Here is a 23,611-nt window from a genome sequence, read left to right as displayed (position 1 = left end):
GAGTACTTATATTGCTCTTAAAGTGGAGACTCATGATTTCCCCTTGTGGAAAGCTTTAGAACAGTGTATCGCAAACTAGTGTGCCTCCTGAGATTTCAGGTGTCCCGTGATACACTGGAGAGGAAGAGAGGCACCGGTTGACTGCCTACAGGCCATGCGGCACATCCTGCAGACAATCAGCCGGCGCCAGCGCCTTGCCTTCTCTCTGGCCCTCTTCCCTGCTGGCCCTCCCTTCTGGCATGCGCATGACGTCATCACAGCGATGTCCGTGCACTTTTGGATGCCTCGAGCCGCAGCCACTACGTTTAGTGTGCCGCGGCGTGAGAAAGTTTGTGGGACATAGCTTTAGAAGCACACACTGAAAGCATGTACAGTGGTAACACAAACATTGATCTAGAAATGTTTTTTTGTTTAAATCTACATGCGTGTTTATATGTTTCACACAATAGTTGGTCTTAGATACAAACTTTTATGGTTTTGAATGTTTGTAAATCCATTAGTTAGCTTTGTCCCTTACCAGCAGTTCAGGAAATTATTAAAAACCTACTTATATAAGAATTTTTTTGTAATTTCTAGGTCATTTGTTTTTTGTTTTTTTTGTAAACTGCATAGAACTCCTAAGGTACTGTGATATATAAATAATTTGTTATGTTAGTTAATTTAATATTCATTATTATTAATGATTATTTATAGACAATTTAATGTATGCTTTATTATGTTTATACTAATTTAGGTTTTTATGTGTTGTTATCCCATTGCGGAACCTGGGCTCTCTCCAACTATTCCACAAGCAACTGAAAACTTGGCTCTTCTCTAACATGTAATTCTATTTTCCCCCTTACTCTTCCATTCTATATATAAGCTCATGTAAACCTTTTCCTTTCTCTTCTTATATTTTTAAGTTCTTGTAAACTGTGCCAAGCTCCAGTTCCGTGGAGAGGATGCGGTATATAAACTTAAGGTTTAGTTTAGTTAGTGTTTATACCACTCATGAAGGGCGAAACACGGCTGTGTCGGGCTCCTTTAACATGATCTTCCTCAATAAAGGATTTTAACCAACTCCCAAGGTGTATGCATTTTCATCTTCCATCCTTCTGGGACTAGTGAACCATTTGCCCTTCTGTATTTTAGGACTTTGCTCCTTCCATTACTGTCAGGTCACATTCGAACACTGCATGCAGACGCCGTGGTTTAATATTAAAGAAGTCACGTTTTGACAACAGAATGCTAAGATGTGTCTCATTTCTCATCTAAATGGTCTGGTGGCATTACAGTATCTCACATGACATAGTCTACTGCTGAAAACTTAATGCAGCGTAAAATAGGGTGAATCATGCTGTGGTGGCTGAGTTGGGGTTTTTTTTTTCAGACGTGCTTAATACTTTTTCAGCATTTCTTTCTATTATTTTGTTCTGACATGAGGACACAAATATCAGTTTCAGATACTTTTACATAAGACACCCTAAAGTTGTAGCCATGGCCGAGTGGTTAAGGCAATGGATTCAAATTCCATTGGGGTCTCCCCATGTAGGTTCAAATCCTGCTGACTATAAGATTGCTCATTTCTCTGGAGGAGAGGGTGGTGTAGTGGTTAGAGCTACAGCCTCAGCACCTTGAGATTGTGGGTTCAAATCCTGTGCTGCTTCATGTGACCCTGAACAAGTCACTTAATCTTCCACTGCCCCAGGTACATTAAATAGACTGTGAGTCTGCTGGGACAGATAGGGAAAAAATGCTTCGATACTTGATTTGTAACCCATTCTGAGCTCCTTTGGGAGGATGGGCTAAAAAAATGAAATAAATATTAGTGTTAGACAGAATGGCTGGGAAGCATCATGTGATCAAAGCTGTTGCTCAGGTTACAGCTTTTGTGCACCTGTCTCTATGCAGACAGAAAATGTTTCTATGAGGAACCGACCCTGCCGTTATTAAAATTTCTTGTACAGATTAGAGAATGACATGGGGACTGTTTGCTGCGGTAAACCGTGGTCACCGCAGTAAATCTGCAGTAATGGGGACATTTGCAACTGGTTTACCGCAGTAATGGGGACAAGACCTTTCACCGCCCTGCGGGAATAGGGACAAGACCTTTCACCGCCCTGTGGAAACAGTGAAAAATCTTACTCCTGTGGTAAAATAATTGTGCCCGTGTCAAGACTCGGCACCTCCTCCCCAGCTCCTCTTGGGCCTATTTTACCTTCAGGAGCCAGCCATGCCACGATGAAGACAGAAGGAACCTAAAACCAAAGCCTGAGACCAATGTGATTTGAAGAATAAAATTACCAGATAACCAAAGATAGAAAAAAAATTTATTTTATATTTTGTGATTAGAATATTTCAGATTTGAAATATGTATCCTGCTAGAGCTGGTATTAGACATAACTGGGGACCGCAAAGCCTAGGCTGTGCTTCTTTAGCTTCCAGCTGGCTTAGGGCTCTCTCTCTGACCAGGGGGCAGTTGCCCTAGTTGCACTCCCCTAACACTATTCCTGCCATGTGTGTCTGAAGTAGTCTGTTAGCTTGATTTTTCTATGTAGCATTCTGTAGTAATTTGGTTTGTTCAGTTTTCACAATAGTGGAGGGGATATTTGTGAAAGGGAGGGGAGACGGGTTTTGTTGATCCTTGGTCTGTAGAATTTGTGTTTATACAATGACATTGTACAGAATAGTCTCTTTTTATACTTTAATAAAATAAGTTCAGTATAAAATCATAACTATTCAAGGCTTGTGCGGGTGGGATCTGACAGTTTGCAGGGTGGGGATGGGGACTGAGCTCGCAGGGACAGGGCAGGGACGAGCTCACGGGGACACGGCAGGAACGGTGAGAAATTTTTTCCCCCGTGCCATTCTCTAGTACAGATAAAGATTTTCCAAATATAATCCAATAATGGAGAAGCAGCTTTTAAGAATTCTCAACGATGAATGTGAGATATGTGAAAGCCTCAGCAAGACAAAGGTACCGATGGAGGTTACGTTGAGAAGCCTTCGACAGTTCATATACTCACATTCACAAAGCTTTAAATAAGTGTTGATTTCTTTTGCTCATGAAAGAACTGAGCTTAGTATCAGAAACCTATTAATTTAATGGTTGGGATTTATTAACCACTCAGTGTACAGATATAAACAATTCAGCACTGTGTTAACAGCATAAGAATAGTAAAATGACCAGATGTAAGTATAAAATGCAATCAATGAGCCAAGACTGGAGAAAGGCAAATTGAATCCCAGTAAAAGCAATGACATGACACAGTGTCAGAAATATACATATTTCAAAAACTCAATGGTCTAGGCTAGGGCTACCCAAGTCCGGTCCTCGAGATCTACTGGCAGGCCAGGTTTTCAGGATATCCACAATGAATATGCATGAGAGAGATTTGCCTGCACTGCCTTCTTGGTATGCAAATCTCTCTCATGCATCCGTTTAGAATTTGGCTGCACGATTCATATTCTGGGAGAACCACTTTACTTACGTTACCCCTCTCCTAAAGTCACTTCATTGTCTTCCCATCCATTTCCAAATACAATTACATTACATTCGTGATTTCTATTCCGCCAATATCTTGCGGTTCAAGGCGGATTACATAAAAGTTTTCAGAGATTATATAAAAGTTTACATAAAAGTTTACAGGAATAGCATAAGAGATGTCATGAGTTACATAAGAATTACCAAAGAGTTGTCGAGAACTTAAGGTGGTAAGTGTTGGGTAAATAGAGGCGTTTTAGCATTAGTTGGGTAGTTAGAAGCATATTAGAATATATTAAGGGTGTAGAGTGGGTAGGTGGGGTTTAGGTAGGAACTAGTCATATTAGATAGGTTTTATGTATTTTTTGAAGAGTAGGGTTTTAGTATCTTTCTTGAAGGTTTTGTGGTCTGTGGTCGATGAGAACAGAATGGTGATTTGTCTGTCCAGTTTAGCTGCTTTGGAGGCTATTAGGTTGTCATATAGTTTTTTCGTTTGACATTTTTGGATGGTGAGCTGTATGCTCCGATCACCTCTTCCTGCACTAAAGTCGGGCCTTACCAATCAGGAGCTGCTTTGACATGCAGCTCCTGATTGGTAAGGCCCGACTTTAGTGCAGGAAGAGGCGGTCGGAGCATACAGCGAGTGATTTCCTGCACTCGCCGGCACTCCGGCTGCTCTCTCCTGCCTCTCCTGCTGCCCTCTCCAGTCTCCCCCACGAAAAACCGTATTCGCGGTTTTTCAAGATTTGCAGGGTTTCTGGAACGGAACCCCCACGAATATCGGGTGAGTACTGTAGGTGCGTTTAGGGGTGGTTTGTTTTTTTTAAAAGTTAAGCGCTGCTAAGCATCACTGTAGGTTACATACACCCTGGCCCACATTAGAGACACCTACAATGTAGGTGCAATTCTGCTACAGATGTGTTAACGCGTGATTGACACATCAGTACAAAATAAATGTAAACACCTGAATAGACATGTGTTAGAACTGTGGTTCCCAAGTCGGTCCTAGCGTGCCCCCCTTGTCATTCAGGTTTTCAGAATATCCACAATGAATATACAAGAGACTGATTTGCACACAGACCCAAATTCCATAAATGGTGCCTTAAGCGCCGGTAGCCATCCTACCAGCGCATAAGTTAAATGCAAAACGCCATTTAAAAGACCCATTAAAACACATTTCAAGGTGCCTAACTGTGCCTTAAAAAAACAGTGTCAGAATCGTGCCAATGGCGGCGCTTTACAACATGTAATGCCACTGTAAACATGGCCAATGCTGGAAGTGGCGCTAGGCGTGATTCATGTCAAAGGTAGGCAATGGAAATGTAGGCCTTGAAAACAAACCCTGGCTTACATTTCTGGCGCCTACCTTTCCCGACGGCGCAATGCTTTAAATGGCACTGTTGCATGATTGACATGTGAGACTATGATGGGAACTCACGGCAGCCATTTTGGATGAGTGATCTGGATGGGGCAAAAGCGTAGGAAGATCGCTCCTACCCCGAAAGACAGCTAGACCACCAGGTAAGGTCCAGGGGGTTCATAGACAACCCCGTGAAAGACAAAGGCGCGCACCAACAACTAAGCGCAAGATGGAGGCGCGCGCCGAAGAAAATTACAGTTTTTAGGGGATCCGACAGGGGGTTTTGTTGGGGAGCCCCCCCAGTTTACTTAATAGAGATTGTGCCGGCGCTATGGGGGGTTTGGGGGGTTGTAACCGTCCACATTTTACTGTAAACTGAACTTTTTCCCTAAAAACAGGGAAAAAGTGAAGTTTTCAGTAAAATGTGGGGGGTTACAACCCCCCAAACCCCCACAACGCCCCCACAACGCGGCGCGATCTCTATTAAGTAAAGTGGGGGGGTTCCCCCCCACACACCCCCCTTCGGAGCCCTAAAAACAGTAATTTTGTGCGGCGCGCACTTCCGCGCTGCACTCAATTGTCTGGGCGCGCCTTTGTCCCGGCGCGCTTTTGACCTGACACCGGTCCAGGGAGATCCAGGAGGCAGGAGGGAGGTGGGGTGATTCCAGTTTTAGGAAATCTCAAATAATCGAAATCACGAATCGGGAGCATACAAAACCACGAAGTGTGACTTTCTTCATTCACACTTGGACTTCTTCCCCGCAAATCTTGGTGCCGTCAGCGATGAACATGGCGAAAGGTTTCATCAGGACAACTGAAATCCATCAGTGCTGGCTGACTATTTGATGGACACCGCAACGAGACGCACCGGACACTTGAGTACGAATGAAAATTAGCAGGAAAATACTTTTAGCCACGATGAACTATCACAGTGTCTCAGAAGCTTAAAACATGTTATAGTCAATTAAAGATACCATCGTGTTTCTCAAACTTCCTACGTGATGGAGTCAGTGGGAAATTATATCTGTGTTTATGTTGAAGTGAATCTATCATAATCACCAGTTTGTTTTAAGGAAGCAAAACTTGGAAAAATTTGTTGTCCAGTGTAATGGACCTGAGTTCGTGCCTGTTATCATCGAGTTTGCATCGATGCAGCCAAGAATACACAATATTCCTAGTTTCAATAATGCAAAAGCAAAGATCACCATGGGATTCACTGGCCTGTAGTAAATTTTTCTGCAGTACATACACATATATGCTATGTTATTATGGGCTAGTAAATACACCCCTAAGTTGTACTTGAGGCAACAGAGGGTGAAAAGGTCACAGTGAGTATTACTGAGAATTGAACCCTGATTTTCCCAATTTAATTATTGATTTGTAATAAAACTTGATATCCCACTTTCCATAATTTTCTACTTCAAAGCTCTCTGTGCTGCTCCAATGATTCTTCTCCACACCAAGGTTCTCTGCTCAGAGAATAGGCTCTGCTGAATCAGAAGACAAATTAATCCCACACGGGCTCTGTGAACAGAGTGGGAGGTTTCCTTGTCCGAGTTAGATGTTTATGGGTCAGTAGTTTCACTCAAAGAACAGACTGCAGGCAATTCAGTAACACAGAAACTTTTATGGAAGCTTTAGGAAAGCTGCCAAGTTACCCATTACAGGGAGAAGGCATTTAGGACTTTGAATTGACATCCCGAAGCAGTGCAGTAATTTGTAGTTCCTGAATTTACCCGCAGAAATCAGTGCTGCAGGTTCCAAAATGCATCAGGATTGGGCTGTAAGAAATCCAGGACTGGACTGAAATCTCATTCCTGGAACTGGGTAATTTGCAGCTCTGAGGTGCCTCTGCAAGCTTTTCCCAGCAATTCTATTTTTTACTTCAGCTAAAGACATGCGATTGGGTCATAAATGGACTTTCATAAATGGACTGGGTCATAAATGGACTTTCAATGGCATTGACTGGATGTTGAAAATCACTACTGAAACCCCCCTGTTCTTTCTGAATAGTACCGTGGCAGTACTATCACATGAGGAAAGACTACAAAGGTTAGGGCTCTTCAGCTTGGAAAAGACGGTTGAGGGAAAATATGATTGAAGTCTACAAAATCCTGAGTGGAGTAGAACAAGTGGACTGATTTTTTTACTCCATCAGAAATTACAAAGACTAAGGGACACTCAATGAATTTACAGGGATATACTTTTAAAACCAATAGGATGAAATCATTTTTTCATTCAGAGAATAGTTAAGCTCTGGAATGCAATGCTAGAGGTTGTATATGAGTGGATAGCGTAGCTGGTTGTAAGAAAGGTTTGGACACGTTCCTGGAGGAAAAGTCCATAGTCTGATATTGAGAAAGACATGGGGGATGCCACTGCTTGCCCTGGATCGGTAGCAGGGAATATTGCTACTCCTTTTTTTTTTTAAATTTCTTTATTCATTTTAAAGCATAAGTAAGTGCAAAATAAAATACAATCATATAATTCTATAAAAGCACTTAAATACAATTATAATCTTTGACAAAAAGATTATCACCCCCCTCCCCCCCATAATTATATCTAAGAACTACACTCAAATTGAGAATTGAAAAATACATTCCAACCCGCCCTCCCACCCACCCACCCTGGACCAAAGGGCATAATCGGCAATCACTCTTTGCAAAATTTTGTCAATGGCTTCCAAATCTTCAGAAACTTCTTATAATATCCCTGATGTATGGCCATATTAAGTTCCATCTTAAAAACATGACAGAGAGACTCCCACCAAAAGGAATAGTTCAGTCTACTCCTTGGGTTTTGGCCAGGTACTAGTGACCTGGATTGCCCACCGCGAGAACGGGCTACTGGGCTTGATGGACCCTTACTTGGTCTGACCCAGTAAGGCTATTCTTATGGTCTTATGGCAGTCCATGATGGAGACAAAGAGGCTCTTTTACTAAGATGTGCTACAAAATGGGTTCAACGTGTTTTAACCTAGGACTTTCCTGTGTACTAAGCCGATTTCTAATGCATCTCAAGAAACGTGGGTTTTTTTTTCTTTTTGCAGGTCCTACAGTAGATTTTCCCAAAAGCATGCAAAACCTGCAAATATATTAATGTGAGAGTTCTTACACCTTCTGCTGGAGGTTTTTAAATGCATCTGTGTTATCCAGTTGGGCCAAGATTCCATAAAAGATGCCTCAAATTAGACGCCCAAATTGGTATACCTAGCCAATTTAAATGCCTAAGTTGATTTATTTTTAATTAGCTACATCAGTGCTGATAATTAGCTTAATTGGTGCAATAATTGGCATAAATTAAAATTAATTGCTAGTTAGGCACCTAAATCAGTAGGTGCCTACCGATTTTGGGTAGGTACCTAGTCCGAGGCGCTTACCAGAAAGTGAATACTGTTAAGGGCAGGTCGTGGGCAGATCTTGGGCGTGCTTTCCATGTAGGCACCTAAATTGAACTTAGGTGCCGGTATTTAGGCCAAGAAAACCCTGGATAAAATAAATGGCACCTAATGTTTTGACGCTTACTGGTACCTAAGTCCAATTTAGGCACCGCCAGGTGTGATTCTATAAATGGGGCCTAATTGAGGATTGACAACCGCTATGTGTTGCTTTCCTTCGCCTAATTTTTAGACACCATTTATAGAATCAGGGCCTTAGTGCTAATTTGAATGCCCATTTCCCACCCATGACATACCCCCCTCCTGGAAACGTTTTTAAAATATTAAACAGGCAAATTATCAGAAAAAGCTCGAATGCATTTTGTGGTAAACCTTTTTTCCCATGTTAGGCATGCGTTAGGGGTCCTTTTCCTAAAGTATGTTAAGCGCTAAGTTTTTCCTGATCTTTCTTGAAGGACTCAGAGCCGGATTCTCTAACGTCACCGTGCATTTAATGATGGCGCTAAACCATTGTTAAATGCACACATTTTACTGCCCGATTATTAAAACGGCTCATTGTGATCTTTCCATGCTTTCTAGCAGCCTACGATTGTACTATGCAAATGTAGTAAAATGAGGTCATTAATATTAAAACTGTAGTATAATTAGGTCATTAATATTAAAATGACCAGTCTGGGCAATTCTCAAAAACGCCACCATTGAGCTAGTGTTAGTTTTTATGCGTAGTGCGGGAGTTATCACGCACTAACCAGCAGCGTGCGCTAAAAAAGGAGCCCTATATGGCTTATAATGAGTTAGAAAGTACAGATTGTTCTTAAAATAATCAAATACATTGGATATAACAACAAGGGGATGTAGCTAAAAAGAATCTTATATTCCTAGGTTGTTTTGAACTTCTGTCTGTGTACCTTGATGACCCTGTGGCTGGCCAGCAGAACACTAACATCTTCCTTTCTACTTACTGAGCTTCCAGTGTTGATCTGGTGCCACCTAGTGGCACTATGAACTTTGAATTTCCAAAATTTGTGGCACTAGGGGCCAGATTCTGCAATGGCAGGGTTACCAGACGTCTGGATTTCCCCAGACATGTTCTCCTTTTTGAGGACATGCCCGGGGGTCCGGATGGCTTTTCAAAACCTGGCACTTTGTCCGGGTTTTGAAAAGGTTCCCCTCGAAATCGCATCGGGAAGGGGCATAGGAACGCTGAGTGTTGGGAGCATGGCAGAGCATTCAACGCGCTGGCCTGCGCTAAAAAAAATGCTATCGCGGTTTTGTAAAAGTGGGGGAAACATAGTAACATCAAATATATTTCTAAAATTTCACGTGAAAATTGAAGCAGTTGCTGGAAAAAAAACCTGCAAAACAACTCTGGGGAGATTACGTTTTATGCTTTGCGCTGTATATATAGTACCCAAACTTGCGTGCTCAAATTTGGGTGTGTTGCTGAGACATGCTTGCAAATTAATTGGTTAACAAGCTTTAAACTAGAGGTCTGCACAGGAACGGGGATCGCGGGAATCCCCCCTAACCCATGGGTCTCCCACGGGGACTCCCCTCTGGCCCACGGGACTCCCACGGGGACCCCCCTCTGGCCCACGGGACTCCCATGGGGACCCCCCTCTAGCCAACGGGACTCCCATGGGGATGGAAGGCTTTCAAAGCAGGGTTCGTCCATATAATATAATGGGCACGTCAGCCTTAGTAAAAGAGGGGGTTTATAAGTTAATTACCTGAACAGAAAACAAAAAAAAGGTTCCACCAAAGAGATTCCACAAGGAAAAGAGCAGCGCAAACACAAAAGAAACTGTGGAATTGGTGATCCTGTCAGAAGTAATTTCTGCTTTTTATGGGGACGGGCGGGGATGGAGGTAATTCATTGCGGGGATGGAGAGGATCCTGGCGGGGACAGGCGGGATTTCTGTTCCCGTGCAACTCTGTACTTTAAACCATCAATCGCTGAGGCCTAACACCGATTATTGATGGTAATTGGCATTCATTCAAATTGGTGCTATTCTATAAGGCACCCCGTTCGGCAACGCAGCCCCCCTCCCCCATCGACGGAAAGTAAGACAAGCAAGCAACGTGGGTAAGAAAGGCAACAGGAACTGTAATTGTGCAAGCAGTGCTGCTTGCCCAAAGCTTCCCTCTTACACAGCTTCCTGTTTCCGCATGGGCTTATGGTGGGGTGGGGCAGGGCAAGGGGCCCAGTGTACTTGGGTGCCTAGGGGCCCTTGATGAATTAATCCTGCCCTGGTTACTATTGTGCAAAGACAGAACTCTTTCACTGCTCATGTTATTTCAGTTACCACTCAACGGTATACATTTCTTGCAGGGGAAAAGAATGCCTTCATCAGTTTAGTTAGTGCTTCCAAGAATACTCTTAAAAGAAAATAGAATTTTAGAGAAACATCTACCGTAAATTCAACTGCTCTGGCCAGGATCAGCAATTCATAATTCATAAAGTAATTTCTCCATCTTGGCTATGAAGACTAAGGGGTCCTTTTATCAAGCTGCGGTAGGGGTTTTTAACGTGCGTTAAACCGCCTGCCGCGCTAGCCGCTAACACCTGCATTGAACAGGCGTTAGTTGTTTAGCCGGCCGTGGGGGTTAGCGCGTGTTGAAATGTCCGACGCGCTAACCCCGCTAGTGCGGCTTGATAAAAGGACCCCTAAGAAAGGGAAATATAAAATTAATAAGTAAGACATTTAACACTTTATTTTCCCATCTAACTTCGACTTAGAAATTATTTCTAGATGTGTTTTGTTTTCAGAGAGACTTGTAACTTCCTTATTATTTAACAAAGGGGAATTCAACACACCAAACTGTTCCTCTCGCCCTTCCTGATAATGACCATGTCATCTCTAGTTACATAGAAACAAAGAAACATGATGGCAGATACATGCCAAGTGGCCCATCCAGTTTGCCCATCCACAGCATCCACTATCTCCTCCTCTCCCTAAGACAGGGGTGTCCAATGTCGGTCCTCGAGGGCCGCAATCCAGTCGGGTTTTCAGGATTTCCCCAATGAATATGCATTGAAAGCAGTGCATGCACATAGATCTCATGCATATTCATTGGGGAAATCCTGAAAACCCGACTGGATTGCGGCCCTCGAGGACCGACATTGGACACCCCTGCCCTAAGAGAACCCACGTGCCTGTCCCACACTTTCTTGAATTCAGCCACAGTCTTTGTCTCCACTCTACCTGGAGACTATTCCACACATCTACCACCCTTTCTGTAAAAAGTATTTCCTTGATTATTCCTGAGCCTATCACTTCTTAACTTCATCTTATGCCCTTTTATTCTGGCGCTTCCTTTCAAATGAGAGACTCGCCTCATGCGCATTTATGCCACATAGGTAAATACATAGGTATTTAAACATCTCTTTTATAGATCCCCTCTCCCACCTTTCCTCAAAAGTATACATATTGAGCTCTTTAAGTCTGTCCCCATATGCTTTATGACGAAGATCTCCACCATTTTAATAGCCTTCCTCTGGACCAACTCCATAATGTTTATATCTTTTTGAAGGTGCAGTCTCTAGAATTATACACAATATTCTAAATGAGGCCTCACCGGGGTTTTATACAGGGGAATCAATACCTCCTTTTTCCTACTGGCCATACCTCTCCTTTCAACCTGTATGGCCATACCTCTCCTTTCAACCTGTATGGCCGCCTTAAGATCATTACATTACATTACATTAGTGATTTCTATTCCGCCATTACCTTGCGGTTCAAGGCGGATTACATCCAAACTAAAACAAGAATTACATTCAAAATTTGAAGGAATAGAATAAGGTAATAAAATTTTTAAGGTAATAAAAAAACGTTGGGTAAAGAGTTACCAACGGGAAGTAGAAGTCTTTAGGAGATAAGAATAGGGTGAATTATGGAGTTTTAGATAACGTTTGGTAAATAGAAGAATATTAGAGAGTACTAAGGGTATAGAGAGTGTTGGATAGGTTTTATGTGTTTTTTGAAGAGTATGATTTTAATATCTCTCTTGAAGGTTTTGTAGTTTGTAGTTGAAGATAACAGAGTGGTGATTTGTCTGTCCAGTTTAGCTGCTTTGGAGGCTATTAGGTTGTCATAAAGTTTTTTTGGTTTGACATTTTTGGATGATGGGTGAGAGAATAGTGAGTTTTGCAGCCCAAATGCATAACCTTGTATTTCTTGGCATTAAATCTTAGCTGCCAAATTTCAGACCATTCTTCAAGTTTCGCTAGGTTCTTCTTCATGTTATTCACACCATCAGGGTTCTCTACTCTATTGCAAATTTTACCTGACAGCCCTTCAGCATTATCACTTACAAAAATGTAAAAGAAACAGGCCCAAGAGGCACACCACTGGTAACATCCCTTTCCTCAGAGCGATCTCCTTTGACCACTACCCTCTGTCACCTTCCACTCAACCAGTTCCTGACCCAGTCTGTTACTTTGGGTCCCATTCTGAGGGCACTCAGTTTATTTATTAGAACTTGTGTGGGACACTGTCAAATGCTTTGCTAAAATCTAAATACACCACATCTAGCACACTCCCTCTATCCAATTCTCTGGTCACCTAGTCAAAGAAATTGATCAGACTTGAATCAATGTTGCCTCAGGTCCTATAATCCTCTAACTACAGTGCCAAATTTTGCTGAATTAGACACAGGAGGAGAGGTCACCAGAAGAATCTGGGTACCAGTACAGGGAACTAGAGCCTAAAAGGTTTCTGAAGATCATCCTGAAAGGGGTCTGGGAGCCAAAAGAAAATGTTTTTGATTGGAAATAACTGTACAAGTTATGACTGTTGTTTTTTGTTTTGCCATAATGGATGTTACTAGACATGTGCTTGTTCTATGACATTATTTTATTTATTTTTCATTCTCTTTTCATTTCTAGTCTGCCTAACATTAGGCAGATTACAATACAGCATACATAATAATTATAATTTTAATCACATCAAACAGCTCAGTATATATATATATATATATATTTTTTTTTTTTTAATTTTTATTTTTTTGCAACAACCCCAGTTTTTTTTTGTGTGGTTGTAAAATTTGAAGTGCCTTGGAAGTCCAGTTGCTCTAAGGACCCTGGAAATTTGCCTCTCCTTTCCCCCACTCCCCATGGAGGAACCTGGGAGATCCAGAGAGTGCAAGATGACCTACAGCTTCCAGGTGTGCACTGGCATCTTATCAGACATTGCAACAGGGTTTAAAGACAGGTTATGGTCTCTCTTGTCATCCTGATAATAAGATATAAAAAAGAGAAAAATGAAGACAGCCTCACAACCACTGTTTCCTCTAAGCTGTACGGGAGTCCTCCACCTACAGTCCTGTCAGTAGGGGGTGCTGTTTCACTATCACATTTTCAATAGTAAGGGACAGGCAAGCTATGCAGGACTCCAGGGCACCTGCCTGTCCCTAGCAATTGAAAACACAATATTGAAACACCACCTCCCACAAGCAGCAATATAATTGGAGGATTCCCACTCAGTTTATAGTGAACAGTGCTCCAGAGTGGCTAAGGAGGCTTACCCACTCTACAGAAAATTCAGGGTCTGCTCCCAGCCCATCCCTTGCTCCGCCCCACCTAGTTCCATCCATTGCTTTACCTCTGACAAAAGGAGATGCCTCCCCATGCCCCAGCAACAGGAAAGGCCTTCTTAAAAGGTCATTTCCTGCTGTCCCAGGATTAATGGCAGCAGAAATAACCTTTTATGAAGGTCTTTCATACTGCTGCAGCATTGGAAAGCAACACAGCGGGAGATCGGGGCTTATTGGCAGGAGAAGACTCGCAAAAGCAGGAATCTCCCGCTGAAAGCAGGAGACTTGACAAGTCTGGTGCTCACAACGGACATGAATCAGTGGTAGGGGATGTAGCTAGCAAAATGTAACCAAAGTATTCCAAACTGGAATTGGAATTTCCTAGCTTGAGTTCTATAATTTATATCATAGGATTTCTTACTATAATCAGTTTGGTAATATATTCTGCACCTTCAAATGCATCACTTTATGCTCATTAGTTACTAATTCATGGCTGTTCAACCTCCCAAAGCACCTTCTTTCAATTTTAGGAATAAGGGTCAATATTTAATTTAACCATGGCGTTACCATTGAATGTCAACTCTAATCGTCTTTGCACTGTCCAGTTAGTGCCAGGGAAGAGCCAGTACTTAAACAGTTAGTAACAATATTTAGACTACTAACTGGTTAAATAAACCGATAGAATTAGGACAACAGAAAAACTGTCTTAACTTTATTTGCTAAGCTAATCGTGTATCAGTCTGAACATCAGCCAGTACCCAGTTAACTTGCAGGTAGTGGCCTGAAGAGTTTTTTGATCCTCCCTTGTTGTTCCATACTCTTCCTCAGAGTCATGGGCAAGCCCCCTAATTGAGATCCTCCACCTTTTCTTTCCCAATTCACTTTCCCCTCCCTCCCCTGAAAGAGAAGAAATAGGCTCAATATGACCCTCCCACCCTTGTAGACCTCCTCTCACCAGTCTTATCATTGCTATCTTTGGTGGTCTAGATGTCTTAAGAGAAGAAGTGATTTTCATTCTCTATTGCCCATTGACTTTAAATAGCTACTGCGACTTCTACTGGCAGCTTCATGGTACTCCTAGTATAGTCCTATTTTTAGGACCCTGGAATACCAGGAACCATAAAGGTAAGGGTAAGGGAGCTACAGGAAGTAGGGGTCTATCAATCCTGTTTCTTCTCTATGGGGGAGGAGGTAGGGAGAGAGGATCAGAATTGGGGGACTGGGATGTTTTTATTGGGCCTACTTGCTTAAGGAGATAGGGAGGATGGACTAGATTTGAAGCAGTGGTATGCGGTCAGGGCCTTTAAGGGATTCACTCAACCCCCTGAATACCCTGAGGGCACCCCTCTGAATTTGATTGGCTGAGCAGCCAGAAGCTGCTCAACCAATCAAATTCAGAGCCCTGCTTTTTTTTTTAATTGAATTTTTGCTTGCAGTAGCTTGATTGGTTGAACAGGCTGCCTGCTCAACAAATCAAAATGCATCAAGCAAAAAGTAAACAATAAAAAAGCAGAGTGCAGCAGCAGCAGCAGCAGCAGCAGCAGTGCAGCAGCAGCAGCTTTTCTCTTCCCCTCCTCCCCCCTTGGGTGCAGCAGCAGCAGTTTTTCTATTTCCTCCTTCCCCCTTGGGTGCAGCAGCAGCAGCTTTTCTCTTCCCCTCTCCCCCCTTGGGTGCAGCAGCTTTTCTATTCCCCCCTTGGGTGAAGCAGCAGCAGCAGCAGCTTTTCTATTCCCCCCTTCCCCCCTTGGGTACAGCAGCAGCAGCTTTTCTATTCCCCCCTACCCCCCTTGGATGCAGCAGCAGCAGCAGCTTTTCTCTTCCCCTCTCCCCCCCCTTGGGTGCAGCAGCTTTTCTCTTCCCCCCTCGGGTGCAGCAGCTTTTCTCTTCCCCCTTCCCCCTTGGGTGCAGCAGCAGCTTTTCTACTTCCCCCTTCCCCCCTTGGGTGCAGCAGCAGCAGCTTTTCTCTTCCCCTCTCCCCCCCTTGGGTGCAGCAGCAGCAGCTTTTCTCTTCCCCCCTCGGGTGCAGCAGCTTTTCTCTTCCCCCCCTCCCCCCTTGTGCAGCAGCAACAGCTTTCCTCTTCCCCTCTCCCCCCCTTGGGTGCAGCAGCTTTTCTCTTCCCCCCTTGGGTGCAGCAGCTTTTCTCTTCCCCCTTCTCCCTTGGGTGCAGCAGCAGCTTTTCTACTTCCCCCTTCCCCCCTTGGGTGCAGCAGCAGCAGCTTTCCTCTTCCCTTCTCCCCCCCCTTGGGTGCAGCAGCTTTTCTATTCCCCCCTTGGGTGCAGCAGCAGCAGCAGCTTTTCTATTCCCCCCTTCCCCCCTCGGGTACAGCAGCAGCAGCTTTTCTATTCCCCCCTACCCCCTTTGGATGCAGCAGCAGCATGTTTTCTATTCCCCCTATCCCCCTTGGGTGCAGCATCATCATTTCATTTCCCATCCCTCCCAGCGATGGAGGGAAGCTTATAAATTGCTGCTCTTCCTTGCTTCGGGCCTGCCTTCGCGGAAACAGAAAGTAGGCAGGAGTCAGACCCTCCAGCGAGGAAGGCCCAAAGCAAGTTGTAAGCTTCCCTCTGTGTCTCGCTTAGCTTCCCTCTGTGTCTCGCTTAGCTTCCCTCCGTCACTGCCCGTAGTGAACTCCTGCTCCGAGGCTCTAATGTGTGCATGCCGGCTTCCCTTTTCTTTCCTCCGGGTAACTTCCGGTTTCGGAGGGAAGAGAAGGGAAGCCGGCACTCACACAATAGAGCCCAGAGCGTGGGTTCAGTTTGCATGCTGAAGTTAGCCCGGGAAGGAGCATCGGTGGCATCAGCAGGATTAGCCGGGCGCGGAGAACACTGCAGGGGTTTGGCGCTGGACCGACCGTCCCCTTATCCCCGCGCACAGCTTCGGGACGCTGTCACTGAAAATGGGACATTTCGGCATCCCAAAGCGGTGGCTCGGGACAACGGGATGGTCGGTCCAATAATGGGACTGTCCTGTTGAAAACGGGACGTATGGTCACCTTAGTAATAGCAGAAAGTTCCTGAAATTCCCATACATATAAGAATGAGGAAGTTTTCTGAAGGCTTACAGAGATTACTGAGGCAGTAAATTGCCTTTTAGGGGGAACTGCTGTATAAAAAGTTTCCAAGTTACATTATTGACTCTCCCCAGGGTTAGACAGGATTTATTCCAGTTTTGTCACAATCATCTGGCGTGGCATAGCAACCGAGAGCAAACAAAACAAAACTGCAGATCTGTACAAGACGTAGGCAAAATTTATTGTGACAAAATAATTATATGCAAACCCTTTTACCAATCAAGGGACCCGACACGGTCCATGTTTCGGACAAACCTTTGTCAGGGGTCTTTTTGCGATGGTTCACTGCAATTGGTGAATCCCGACGTGGCTAATACTTTGCTGCTACTCTACAATTTTTTGTGACTTTTTTCTGTTATCCCATTTTTACCATGGACCCCTGACGAAGGTTTGTCCGAAACACGGACCGTGTCGGATCCCTTGATTGGTAAAAGGGTTTGCATATAATTATTTTGTCACAATAAATTTTGCCTACGTCTTGTACAGATCTGCAGTTTTGTTTTTTTTGCTCTCGGTTGGTTTTTTACTGCAGTTTAGGTTGGGACCACCCTTTTCTCCTTGTTTTGTGGCTTCATTGTTTTGTGGCTTCAGAGAGAGCTAAATAGCACAAATGGTGCAGGTTGTAGGTTGTGTTTAAAGCTGAAATGGGAAGTAAAATAGAAGAAATCTTGCAATTCAGCAAGAAGTCGTTTTGCTAGCACAGTTCTGAACCTGAGAATTGTGCATTTAATCGTGCCATATGCCCAAGTTGGACTTAGACGTATATTTTGATTATGTCCTCTATGCGTTTTATCCTACAATTACCAATAGAAGAATATATAGAGTAGCCCGAGAGCTTGGCTTGATGGGCGTATTGTAACACGGGGCTGGGAGGCCCTTGTGTTGCCCGTGAGGCATGCTGGGGGGAGGATAGTTAGTAGGGTAGAGTTAGGGAGGTAATAGGGGAGTGGTTCGCGCCAAAAGGCGAGTGTAGGATTGGGCAAACGGGATGATGGACGGCGCATGGGAGTTGATAAAACCGGGACCTTGGAGGACTCGGTTTGTCTAAGGTCCTCCAGGGCGGTTTTTCTCCCATCCGCCCGCCCGCCCTTGTGTTGGTGGCCCTAGTGGCTCGGGAGGGCGGGTCTCCGGAGCTACTGGGTGCTGGGGCTCATCCGGCGATGAGCGGTGGGCCGGCTGGGAGCCGTGTCTTGGGGGTCAGGTGACCCGGGTTAAAGAGGCATGAGTAGTGTGACCATATGGCTCCAGAAAAAAGGGAACGGATTGATTCATCCGGGTTTTACTTCCATTGAAAGCAATGGAAGTAAGGAGAACAGATTGAGACATCTTGGTTGCTTTCAATGGAAGTAAAACCCGGATGTCTCAATCCGTCCCCTTTTTTCTGGAGCCATATGGTCACACTAGCCGCATGAGGACATGCCACCCCTCAGACTATTGCTGTTTGTGGCGGGGTCGGGGGCAAATGTTGATGTTTACACTGGGTAGCTGGGGAGGAGCTTGCTGATGTTGTTCCATTTAGGTTCAATGTGTTAATGATGTTAATATGTTCCCCAGCACTGTCTGTCTACTGGCGCCCACCAGTATATAACTTTGCCCCGCCCTCTCTTAAAATTTCAGCGTCAACAGCCCCCGATTTTCTATCGCCGCCCCCCTACCAAACGCAAGGCGCAGCGCGCCGGTTGAGACGTCGCCGAGCCCGTTGCATTGTGGTACTTGTAGTGCCGCCGCTTCCACGTGCGCTCAGGGCAGCGGGGCGGGGCTGCGGAAAAGCGGGAAGCCGTCAGCTTGGGCCGAGCCGGGAAGGAGGAGCGGTGACAGTGCCGGGGATTTCCGCTTCCGCACAGCTGCCAAAGTCCGAGCGGCATCCGAGATTCGACCCGTCCCCGTAGGTCACGATCCCGCCCGGGATTTGTACTTTCCCGCGAGGAAGGCTCCACGTTCCAGCCCTTTAAAAGACTGGAAACGAGGCCGCCGTAGGAGGAGTCGCTGTTTTGCAGGAAGTTTTTATGCAGGTCAGAGGGTAGGTATGAGGTTTCTGTTCCAGCAATGCACTGTCACTTGTAGCCATGCTTCTTTCGCTCTGAATTATCAACAGCATGTGGGGAGCAGGGTTGCCAGACCTTGAAAAGGCAGCCCAGTGCATTTCTTCACGTTCTGATGTCCTCTTATGCCAAGTCAAATACCAGGAGTTTGGAGGAGGGGATGCTTCTTTGGGTGTAGCGATTTTTTCCTTCTGCTCTTTCTGATTTCATCCTCAGTTGGAACTGGGGCTGGGATCTAACATGAGCCTCCGTTTGCATCTACCTGGAGATTCCCCTTATATTTTATATATTCTAACTTGGATAAGAAACTGTCCTGATTGCAGCTGGCTGGAGTTGAGCACACTTGGCGGGATTTGCTGAAGGAAGGCAAAGGTGGCGGAACCTTAACACTGACAGTGTAAACGTTGGCAATCCTCCAGCCTCCCCTAAAGACAACAGACAACCCTCTGACTCCCAGATCCTCCCAAGATGAAATGAGCTCCCACTTAGTAAGTGAAAAGCAAATAAAGAATGAACTATCTCGATTGTTGAGAATTTAATAAAAAATTTCATGCAGTCCAAATTACAGCAACAAAAATCAGAAACCAGCTTATTAAAAAAAAATTTATTGATTTTCCAAATTACTATAGTGCAATATATAAATAAATTATGTACATTTAGTCAACAAAAGCACATTCAACTTACAAATATTCATAACTAAACCATTTTCTCCAACCTACCACCCACTCAACCACCCAATGATTATTCAATACAACACAGAAATATATATATATATATATATATATATATTTTTTTTTTATATACTTTCCCCCCCCCAATAACCTTACCCTATTCCAATTAATACTGTCCTCCCATCCTTCCACCCACCCCTAAATGTAAATACTCAAAGGCCAAGATTAGGACAGAAATATCCCTGGATGTGTATGAACATAAACAAAAACTGACTCATAACAAAGACCTACTATATTGAAGTAATATATGTCAATGGGCCCCAAACTATCAGCATTCTTTTTTTTTAATATATATAACAAGAGCACAATTTCCCACCAGAAAGGGAAATTTAGGCGGTCATAGTTTTTCCAATTTCGGGTAACCATCTGCATGGCTATCCCGGTCATGACAAGAAAAAGACGGCATTTATATCGATCCATAGGGGGCTTAACATGTAATAGTGTTCACATACGTCAGTGGAATTGATGATTCCAATATGTTATTAATCTTATCCCATATTGACCTCCAAAAGTTAAGTATCGAAGGACAATAGAACAACAGATGATCCAGTGTTCCTATGACAACTGCAGCTGCTCAAAATTTCCCACAACCAGCTTTCAAAACCAGCCCAATTAGCAAACCTGGCAAAGTCTGTGGGGAGGTCACAGGCCTGGGAATGGCCTACATCGCCTTCTGGCCACCAGCTCACTTAACACAGTTGCACTGTTCTGTGCACCCTTCAGCTCTACTGCAACAAGGAGAAACTGTGCCACTCCTGGGCAGGTCATCTCCTAGCTGCTTGCATTCTGGGATCTGTAGTCATGTATTTGTGTTTTGCTCAATCAAGGAAGGGTCTCATTGATGGCATTATTAACTGTCATTTCTTAAGTACACCGCACAGTAATTCTGTTTCTAGTGATACTGAGATTTAAATGTATTCTTAAAGCTTCCTCATTACCCAGTTCAAAGAGGGAAATTTTTATCACTCGTGGTTCCAAATTGATAGAAATATGATGACAGATAAAGGCCAAATGGTCCATCTAGTCTGCCCATCCACAGCATCCACTATCCCCTCCTCTTCCTAAGAGATCCTACGTGCCTGTCTCGTTTTTTCTTGAATTCAGATAGTCTTTATCTCCACCACCATTATCGGGAGCTTATTCCAAGCATCTACCACCCATTCTATAAAAGTATTTTCTTAGATTACTCTTTTGCCTATTGCTTTTTAAGTTCATTCTATGGCTTCTGATTCTGGCGCTTCCTTTCAAATGAGACTCGCCTCATGCGCATTTATGTCATGCAGGTATTTAAACATTTCTATCTAATCCTCTCCCTGCTTTTCTCCAAAAGTATACATATTGAGATCTTTAAGTCTGTCCCCATACGTCTTAGAATGAAGGCCACTGATCATTTTAGTAGCCTTCCTCTGGACCGACTCCTTCCTGTTTATATCTTTCTGAAAGTGCGGTCTCCAGAATTGCACACAATATTCTAAATGAGATCTCGCCAGATTCTTATACAGAAACATCAGTACCTCTTTTTTCCTACTGGCCATACCTCTCCCTAGGCACCCTAGCATTCTTGTAGCTTTCACCGTCATCTTTTCGACCTGTTTGGCTACAGCTACCGTAACATCATCACATACTATCTCTCCCAAGTCCCACCCCTCTTCATGCAAAAAATTTATTCACCTCCTAAACCACATGTGCCAAACACAATAGGTCTGATTATTGGCACTTGGATGATGTGTCTTGGGTTTTTAGATGCGTTTGTTTTGATTATGAGCCCCATAGCATTTGGTATGATGTAATATATGTACAGTATTTAAATGGAAAATTGTCAGTGTTTCCAATTCAAAAAACAGTATTGTGCAGCTGTTTAAGAAAGCCACTGTGCCATTTTATAAGTGACCAAAAAGTCATACTGTCGGCACTAAACTTGGCTAATGCACATCAAGTAGTGTCCTGTACCAACAATGTTCTTGCAGTCCAGATCCTAAATATAATAACATCCATATAACAAATTCAATTTCATTCAACTTTTTAAACAAGTTTTGGAGGAGTTACAGTAGTCTGCAGGGCCATTCAGGGTCTCTGATGTAGTAATTGAAATGGGAAGCCTGGTTGGACCTGCACATTGAGCTACTTCCAATCTGTTTCAGATCGGATAAGTTTTCAGTGCTTAACCTGTTTAAATGAAGGTGATTTTCTTATGTGCACACTAATAGATTTATGATTTGGGCTGTATGACCATTGTTGGGCAGGGCACCTTCCTGAGTTATATATTGGACTCGATCTTAAACGGCAGACCAATTAGGAAGTACTTGATTGGGCAGACTAGATAGACTATTCGGATCTTTATCTGCAGTCATCTACTATGTTACTTTTCATGGAGAGGGTGGTAGATGTCTGGAATGCCGTCTTGCAGGTGATGGCAGAGTTGAATTCAAAAATGTGTGGGGTAAACACAAAGGAATCTTGTATGGAAGGCATGGAACTAAACAAGCTTAAACGGTGATTAGATGGCAAAAAGCCTGAGCTGAGTGGACATCTATTGGTCTGTGCCCTGAAAGTAGCATGAACAAATCAAAATCAAGTATGCATATGTAGTATCACATTATATGTCATTACAGAAAAGGAATGTAAGAGACTTCAACTACTACAAAACTGCTGCAAGACTAATCCTAAAAAGGTGTGACCTCATCTGGAGCGTTGCATTCAATTCTGGTCTCCTTAACTCAAGAAAGATATAGTGGTGCTAGAAAAGGTTCAAAGAAGAGCGACCAAAATGGTAAAAGGTATGGAACTATTATCCCAGGACAAGCAGGCAGCATATTCCCACACATGGGTGACGTCACCGACGGAGCCCCGCAGCGGACAGCCTCGAAAGCAAACTTGCTTGAAGATCTCGAACTTTCGAGCACTGCACCGCGCCTGCGCGCGTGCCCTCCCGCCCGAACTAGGGGGCGCATCTCCTGAGAGGATCCTCAGTTCGTTTATTTCCGCGGAGACAAGAAGACACGTTCTCTTGCTCTGCAGCAATCGCCTTCTCATCACCGCGGCTGTTTCTTTTTATTTTAAAAGTCGGTCGCTGTGCTTATTTCTTAATCCTTTCTTTTTCTTTTCTTAAAAAAAAAAATATATATTGTTTTTCTTTTTCTGTTCGGCCGTCGAGCTTTGGGCCTAGGCCTAGGCTCCTTCGTTCGACACGGACTTTATTTTTTTCATGTCCCGGCCTCTTACCGGGTTTAAACGTTGTCGACAGTGTAATCGAGTGATTTCTGTCACCGATCCCCACTGCCGTTGTTTACAGTGCCTGGGTTCTTCTCATTCTCCAGAAGATTGTCATCGCTGCTTCACCCTTACTCCTCGAGCCTTTCGACGACGTTGTGCTCAATTTTTTCAACTTTTCGGCATGGAGCAATCTTCGGACCCGGCCTCGACCGTAGCGGCTGCTCCGGTTTCGAAGGCTTCGACTCCGACGACATCGACACCTGTGGTCTCGAAGGCCTCGACCCAGGCTCCGGCTGGAGTTTCGGTCTCGAAGGCCTCGACCTATTCTACCTCGGTTACCTCGAAGACGGCGCCATCCACGAAGTCTTCTACGGGGGGTAAGTCTCCGAGTTCTCTTTCAGGTGCCGTATCCAAGAAGCCACCAGAGTCCTCGGCACGTCCTCCTTCGAAGCGTACCTCCAAGATAATACTCACCTTCGAGGTCGCCCTCTTCGGAGCGTACTGCTGCACCTACGAGGTCAGAATCTTCTGTCTCGGTGCCGATGCTAGAGGACATGTTGAAATCTATACTCACAACTCAGATTTCCTCCTTGGTAGCTCAATTGGTCCCGTCCTCGACCTTGCCTTGGACTGATCAGCCTGTCACTCAACCAGAGCTTCCAGTCTCCCGAGGCCGATCCCGGACACCGAAGAACATTTCTTCATCAGAGTCTTCTCCGGGATCACCTCCTCCGAAGCATCGATCGAAGCATTCAAGACCTGTTCCTTCTAAGCTTCGGAGGGAGTCTTCGAATTTGG

At 44.2% G+C, this 23,611-nt stretch overlaps 1 protein-coding gene and 1 non-coding gene across 3 annotated transcripts in view; both read left to right on the top strand.

The window, feature by feature from the left end:
• Window positions 1-1,470: 1,470 nt before the first annotated feature.
• Window positions 1,471-1,552, top strand: TRNAL-CAA. Its single transcript has one exon. It is a non-coding gene; the product is annotated as a tRNA-Leu (tRNA).
• Window positions 1,553-18,621: 17,069 nt separating this feature from the next.
• PLGRKT (plasminogen receptor with a C-terminal lysine) overlaps window positions 18,622-23,611 on the top strand; it is a 121,347-nt gene continuing 116,357 nt past the window's right edge. The window contains exon 1 of one of the 2 annotated variants that reach the window (XM_033925663.1): window positions 18,622-18,847. Coding sequence is in view for 1 of the 2 variants with exons in the window: in XM_033925656.1 (XP_033781547.1) it covers window positions 19,343-19,357 (15 nt within the window). In the remaining variant the exon portion in view is untranslated. The other variant, XM_033925656.1, reaches the window with a different exon arrangement.

The sequence above is a fragment of the Geotrypetes seraphini genome, chromosome 1 (genome assembly GCF_902459505.1).
Source record: "Geotrypetes seraphini chromosome 1, aGeoSer1.1, whole genome shotgun sequence".
In the NCBI taxonomy this organism is placed as follows: Eukaryota; Metazoa; Chordata; class Amphibia; order Gymnophiona; family Dermophiidae; genus Geotrypetes; species Geotrypetes seraphini.
The sequence above is the reverse complement of the archived record's forward strand: the minus strand, read 5'-3'. Positions and strand labels throughout refer to the sequence as shown.